The following is a 7,935-nucleotide window of genomic DNA, read 5'->3' on the forward strand; positions in this document are numbered from 1 at the left end:
TTATAAATTATGAAAAATGGTTTTATTGTACATTAGTATAGAAGAACAAAGTTATGGTAATGATGACCTTTAAGAAACAACATTAGCATACTTTCTATTACTTTAAGAAGCAAAGAATGGGGCAGTTGAGCAAAGAGATAGACATTCTACGCTGATAATCACTTTTCAGAGATATGACTTTGTGAGATATTACATAACCTCGGCAGGTTCCTTTCCAATATCCATGTCTCCTAATATTGACTTCTATGGCCAGCATAAGATGATTGAAGATTGTTTTTATACAGTAATGCAATCTCTTTCATTATAGAGTGAAGTGAGTTTTGGAAGCATTACTTGGAACACACGATTCTTATTCATTGTATTTCATTTGCTAATCGCAATAATGGATATGCAAAATTTCTGTTGCACCTATATCTTTCCTAATATGGGAATAACATATGCCTTATGACACAGGGACAATAGTGAACGTTCAAAGGTTTTTGAATATCCATTTTTTTCCTGTAACTGGCCATTAACTTTAGGCAATTTACTAATTGTCTTTGTTTCTTTATCTGAAAATGCCACTTTCTCCTTGGCCTTAAGTGGAGATGTTCGGCCTATGCCTCATGCTGAAGGGACTAATAATAACAATTTAACAAAAAAGAAAAGTACTTACAAGCAATGATCTTTAGATTTGGACCAAGTTCCCATTTTCCTGATTACCTGGATTTTTATTCCCTTGCTTCATATTTTAGCTTCTAATACCAATCTTAGATTATCCTAGATGTATTGATTAATTTTATTTCACTGATTTGCAATCTTAACCTGCCCTACTCAACACTTAATTCTATGTACTTCAAAGATGAAATTCAGGCCAGTCGTGATGGTTCATCCCTGTAATCTGAACACTTTGGGAGGTTGAGGATGTAGGATTGCTTGGGCCCAGAATTTCAAGACCAGCCTGGAACAGTTTAAATAACCAAATGAGTGCTAAAATAAGACACAGGTTGTGGCCATGGTTGAGGAATTATATGTAATCTGCAATTTCTCTATGAGAGAACTTTTGGCGATGGCAAAAGAAAAGCTATTCTGGTTCAAAATTATAAAATATCTAACATTGCATGCTAAGTAGTTTCATGTTCACTTTTTGTATGTTTTGAAGTAGATGAATATCATGAGCATTAGGAGAAAAAGTAAACCAGTAAAATATGAATTCTAAGGGAGGACTCTGTTTCACTGGGGCGGGTGTAATTCACATTTTCAAATGAAGTTTGTTAAGAACGTGATAAAGTATTTGATGGTTAAGTCTTTGGTGTTCTTTGGGAATACAACTTCATAAATTGGTAGACACAAAAGCAAGGACAAGTAAATTATATTTCCTCTGTGGTCAAGATAGTGTGAAAGAGACCAAATTTACCTTCTGATCAAACAGCTACAAAGTCAGGGGAGAAATAAAGCAATAGTTTGCAAGGCTAACATCAAGCTGGACATTAAACAGCAGAGACTGATCCCTGAGAGATGGTAAACAAATGAAGTGAACCCTGTAATTGCCCCAGATTATTTGTTGAGTTTCCGGGCCATTGCTCATGGAGGGAAAAAATAGAGACCAGCCAGTGTCACTAACTTCAGGAGATGGAGCTAAAACACTCCAGAGTAAAAGGTAAGTAGAATTTTCAAGACAGAGTACCAGAGAGGAGAATAATGTACAGAGAAAGAACTCCAGAAAGTTGCAAAATCCTACTCTCAAGTTAATTCTTCAGCAGATTACTGATTAACTCATGTATGTGAGTAAATGACCAAAGGCCAGGGCAGAAACTATTTACAAGAATTATAGATAGTAGTGTCTGACACTCATACAGAGCCAAGAATGGTGACTTTCCTGTTGGCCAGTCTAGAGAACCTCAAAATTCAAAGGGAATTGGAAAATGTACATTGAAGGGTATTGCCACAGTAGTGGGGAATATTTAGCCACAGATTGGGTACTGCTCTATTTCTGTCTTACAAAATATTTTTAAAAACCCCAAAAGTATCAAACTATTTCGAAGCAACTTAACAGCATTGTAGAACAAAAGTAAAAAACATTCATAAAAGTACATTATCCATCAGCCAATAAGGTAAAATTTACAATGTTTGGCATCCAACAATAAATTGCCAGAGATGTAAAGACGCATTAATCTCCTTATAAGGAAGAGATGAGACAATCAGAAGATGTCCAAAATTAACAAGATATTAGAGTTACCTAAAAGACATTAAAATAAGTATCATAACTATACTCAAAATGTTCAGAAAGTTAAGTAGCAAATTGGAAGATACAAAGAATTCCTAAATCAAACTTCTAAAAGTGAAGAAAGTGTAAGATTTAAAAAAAAAAAAAAAAAAAAGGGGGGCATCCATGATGACATGCAAGACATTGCAGAAGAAAAGATTAGTGTACTTGAAGCCTTGGCAAGATAAGTCATCCAAAATAAAATGCAAAGAAAAGATAAAATTTTAAAATAGTATCATTTAGTTGTGAAAAAACTTCAAGCAACTCAAATATATGTGTGATTGAATTCTCTGAAGAAGAGATGAAGGCAGAACAGAAAACATATTTGAAGAGACAATGACAAATTTTCCCAAATTTGATGGAAACTGACAAATCCAAGAATTTGTATAAATCCACACCATAAGAAACATAAAAAAGACACCAAACCACATAATTACATTGCTTAAAAATAATGATAAACAGATCATCTTAAAAGCCACCAGAGAAGAATGGCATGGCACACAAAGAAACCAAAATTAGGGCAAAATCAGGCTTCTTGGCTGAAAAATGCAAGTGAGAAAAGAGTGGAGTACCCTATGTAAAATATAAATTAAAAAAGGAATCAAACTAGAAGTCTACACACAACAAAAAGCATCTTTTAAAAACGACAAAATAAGGACTTTTCAGCCATACAAAAAAATGAACAAATTCATCACCAGCAGAAATGGAATACAAAAAATATGTTGAGTAATTTGCCTCAAACAGAAAGAAAATTATAGCAGATGGGAATAAGGGTCTACACAAAGAAATGAAGAGTAGTCAAATTGATAACTCCATGAGTAAAAATGTAAGATTTTTTACAAATTAAAATCAACAGAAAACGTGAAATAGTGATGTAGTATTTAAGCAAAAGTAATTTTTGAAAAAGTATTGTGGATTTTATAACACATATAAAAGCAAAATGCATGCCAACAATGCCAACAAAAGAACAAAATGGGAGGATAATTAAAATAGAAAACAGAAAAACAACAGAGATAAATCAATAAAATGAAAAGCTGCCTCATTCATAAGATTCATAAAACCTATGAACCTTTAGCCAATAAATAAATAAATAAATAAATAAACAGGAAAAACACAGATTACTAAAATCAGCAGTGAGAGAGGTGACATCAATACAGATTCCACAGGTATTTAAAGAATAACAAAGGAATAGTATGAACACTTTACATATTAATTTTAACAACATAGATGAAATAGATATATTCCTTGAAATACACAAACTAACCAAGTTTATTAAAAATAGATAATCTAAATACCTCTACGCTTATTAAAGAAACTAAACTTTTAGTTTAAAAAACCTTCCCACAAAGAAAGCCTGAGAACGAGGGCATCTCTGGTGAACTTTACGAACACTGAAGGAAGAAATAATACCAATCATACACAAATGCTTTGAGAAAATGAAAAAGATATGATCATTTTGAAACCATTCTCTGCTTACCATTACCCTGATGACAAAGCCAAACAACAAATCAAAGAAAGCCCGTCACCAGATATCCTTCATAATCATTGATGCAAAAAGCTTAACCCAACCACATATACAGAGGATAAATAAAGAGATTAAAAACCAAGTGAGGTTTATCCCCGGAATTCAAAGTATGTTTACTACTTGGAATTTGATCATTATAATTCACTATTTCAGCATAATTATAAAAGAAACGTGGTATGAACATCTTAATGGGTGAAGAAAAATATTAGACAATCCAAGCATTTGACACAAAGCATTTCTCACAAACTCTCAGAATACGAATAAAAGGAAATTTCTTCAAATAAAAAAATGTGTGTATAAAAATCCTACAGCTCACACTATACATAATGACTTTCCCCCTAAGATCAGAAACAATACAAAGATTTCCAATCTCATCACTTCCAGTCAAAATTATGTATAGGTTCCATTCAGTATATTAAAGTGGTGAGGGTTGGGGGATGATAAAGATAATCAGATGGACAAGGAAGAACGGAAACTATCTTTGTTCGCAGATTACGTTATCATATACATAGAAAATTCAATGAAATCTACAAAAAAAAAAAAAATTCTCCTGAAATTAAGAAGTAAGTTTACCAAGGTTGTATACTGAGGTATACAAGATGTATATACAAAAATAAATATTTATGTATATGCTAAACAAAAAATTGGAAATTGCACTTAAAAAATACTACATATAATAGTATCAAAACAATAGTTAGGAATGATCTGGAGAGAAAAAGATGTGAAAGAAGCATACACTAAGAAATACAAAATATTCCTGAGAAAATGAAAAATCACATAAACAAATGGAAAGATGTACCTTCCTCAGTGGTCAGAAAACTTCCTATTGTTAATATGCCAAATTATCCTCAAATCGATCTATAGATTAGACAGAATCCTAATCAAAATCCCAACAGGATTTTTTTAGACATCGACAAACTGATTTCAAAATTTCTATAGAAATTCAAAGCACCTAGAAGAACCAACTTTGTAAAAAGAACATTGTTAAAGAACTAGTATAGCCTAATTTCTAGATTTATTATAAAGCTAAAGTAACCAACAGAATGTGAAATTTGTGTGAGAGAAAAATCAATGGAAAAGAGTGCCCAGATATTCTAGCTATTTCCTAATGTAATTCATTGCAGAAAAGATGGTCTTTACAAAAAGAGTTCTGAAATTACCACATATATATATGCAATAGATACATTTTTTAAATAAAAAGTTTGATCTACATCTTGTGTTGTTTGCAAAATTATAACAGATATAACAATCTTTGTGACCTTAGGATAGCCAAAGCTTTCATACATATATCAAAATAAACACAATCTGTAAAAGAGAAAATTGATAAATTGGATTTCATCTAATTAAAAAAAAAACTCTGACACTGTTAAGATCAATGAAATTATCTTAACATTTGTCAGTGTTAAGACAATGGAAGGGCAAAGTGAAGTGAAGCGAAAAATTTGCAAATCACATATCTGATAACTTATTTACATCTAGAACACAACAGGGATTTTTATTTTTTATTTATTTATTTATTTTTGGAGACGGTGTCTAGCTGTGTTTCCCAGGCTGGAGTCCAGTGGCACCATTTCGGTTCACTGCAACCTCCACCTGCTGGGTTTAAGTGATTCTCCTGCCACTGCCTCCTGACTAGCTGAGATTACAGGCGGGCTCCACCACGCGCGGCTGATTTTTGTATTTTTAGTAGAGGCGGGGTTTTACCATGTTGGTCAAGCCAGTCTCAAACTCCTGACGTTATGATTTGCCCCCACAGCCTCCTAAAGTGCTGGGGTTACAGGCGTGAACCACCGCACCTGGTTCACCTGGTGAAGGATTCTCAAAACTAAATGCGATATCCAGCAACACAATTTAAAAATGGGGAAACAAATCAACAGAAACTTCAACCAAGGTGAGACGAGGATGGCAAATAAGCAAATACAGAGAAGTTCAATACCAGTAGTCATTAGGAAACGCAAATGAAACCCAGAATGAGATTCCACTACACACCTGTTAGAATCCCGGCCTCGCAGGTGGCATCAGCGCTGCCCGGAGTCTCCCGAGACTGGAGTGTCCCATCTCCACCCAGGGCCTCCCAAGACTCGTCGGGTGTCCAGTCTTCGCCCAGAGACTCCCAAGACTGAAGTGTCCCATCTCCGCCTATAGCCTCCCAAGACTGGAGTGCTCCATCTGCTCCCTACTGGATTCTGGGAGGAAGCTGAAAGACATATGGGCTCGTTGGGAGGTCCAGGTGAAGACAACCGAGGAACCCACCAAGCCTGGTAAATTTCCTTGTGGGGAATCCTGCCCGCGGTCCCCCGAGACTCAGGTGTCCCATCTCCGCCCGGAGCCTCCCAAGACTCGTCAGGTGTCCAACCTCTGCCCGCAACCTCCCAAGATTCGTTGGGTGTCCAATCTCCACCTGAGCTTCCCAAGACTCGTCAGGTGTCCAGTCTCCGGCCAGAGCCTCCCAAAGCTCTAGTGTCCCATCAATTCGCAGAGCCTCCCAAGATTCAAGGGTCCTACATAAAAGAACTGCTTCTGGAAGATACACCAAGCACAACACAGTGCGTTTCTGACTCTCTTCAATATAGATACACATTGGAAAAACTCCGTGAATTCTTCAAGTGGGCTGGAGACCTGGGAATTGGTGAAGAATCCATCAGGAGTCTGTTTGACTTTACTCCTGAGTGCAAAGCAACCTATCACGACCAAAAGTTTAAGAAGGTAAATGACTGTTCCTCAGAGCTGAAGTATAGCATGGAGCTAGATGAAATGGATGAGGCCAAATTCTTCTCACAGGAAAAATACTGGGACAGGAAACTCCACACGCCATCGAATTCTTATACCGCAGTGTGTGAAGATGAAGCGTGGAGTATGGTACCTCAAGCCTAAGTTGTGGGAAAAGCTAAGAAGTGATAAACCTTTGATTGACCCCAAGTTCTTACTTGAAAAGCCTTATGAACCTGACGTTCTTGATGATCTTTATGGACCAATTGCCTTTAAGGATTTCATTCTAAGCAAGGGCTACGAAATAGCTGGAATCCTTGAAAGGCTGCTTGCCAGGAAGGGATGGACTTATGACTCTGTTAAGACTCCTATTCAACATGCAGTGCGACTTTACAAGTACAAAGAAGACGTCACAGATGCATTGGAAGAAGATTAGACGGTTTTCAACTTACTACTTAATTGAATATTTCTTGCTCTCATTTTAAACATCGGTCAGATTTTGGGATGAATGACCCCATGGAGGTACAACTTGGCAGCATCTGTAAATTCAATACCTAATGTTTATAAATATTTCTTAATGACCTGCTTTGGCTTCATTATTTTATATATTTTATCAATTATGTGATTAATATTCACATATACTTTTTCACATTGTTGAAGCATTGTGAATATTACATCATCATGTCAATTATTTGTAAAAATACATAAAACCAGAAATAAAAGCAGATTTATTCTTAAAAAGAGAAATGGGGTTGGGCACATTGGCTCATGCCTGTAATCCCTCCCCACTTTGGGAGGCCCAGGTGGTTGGATTACTTGAGCCCAGGAGTTGGAGATCAGCCTGGTCAACACGGTGAAACTTGTTCTCTACAAAAAGAAAAATTACAAAAATTGTCCAGACTTGGTGGTGTGCACCTGTAGTCCGAGCTACCCGGGGGGCTGAGGTGAGAGGATCGCGTCAGCTTAGGAGGGGGAGACTGCAGTGAGTGGCCATTGTGCCACTGCATTCCAATCAGGGTGACAGAGCAAGACACTGTCTCAAAAAAAAAGAAGAAAGAGAAAATGTGCTTAATAAAAGGAGAATTGTATAACTCTTTTTTTAGTATAAAAAAGTTCTAGGGTACATGTGCACAACGTGCAGGTTTGTTACATATGTATACCTGTGCCATGTTGGTGTGCTGCACCCATTAACTCGTCATTTACATTAGGTATATCTCCTAATGCTATCCCTCCCCCCTACCCCCTCCCCACAATAGGACCCAGTGTGTGATGATCCCCTTCCTGTGTCCGAGTGATCTCATTGTTCAGTTCCCATCTGTGAGTGAGAACATGAGGTATTTGGCTTTCTGTTCTTGCGATACTTTGCTGAGAATAATGGTTTCCAGCTGCATCCATGTCCCTACAAAGGACACGAACTCATCCTTTTTTATGGCTGCATAGTATTCCATGGTGTATA

At 36.5% G+C, this 7,935-nt stretch overlaps 1 protein-coding gene across 1 annotated transcript; it reads left to right on the top strand.

Moving 5' to 3' along the window:
- Positions 1–223: 223 nt before the first annotated feature.
- On the top strand, positions 224–6,915 carry FAM47A (family with sequence similarity 47, member A). The gene is given in 4 exon segments (XM_011960614.1): positions 224–283; positions 5,767–6,166; positions 6,169–6,598; positions 6,600–6,915. Coding segments are annotated over 4 exon segments (1,206 nt in total).
- Positions 6,916–7,935: the final 1,020 nt, after the last annotated feature.

Source organism: Colobus angolensis, unplaced genomic scaffold (genome assembly GCF_000951035.1).
Source record: "Colobus angolensis palliatus isolate OR3802 unplaced genomic scaffold, Cang.pa_1.0 Scaffold518, whole genome shotgun sequence".
NCBI lineage: Eukaryota > Metazoa > Chordata > Mammalia > Primates > Cercopithecidae > Colobus > Colobus angolensis.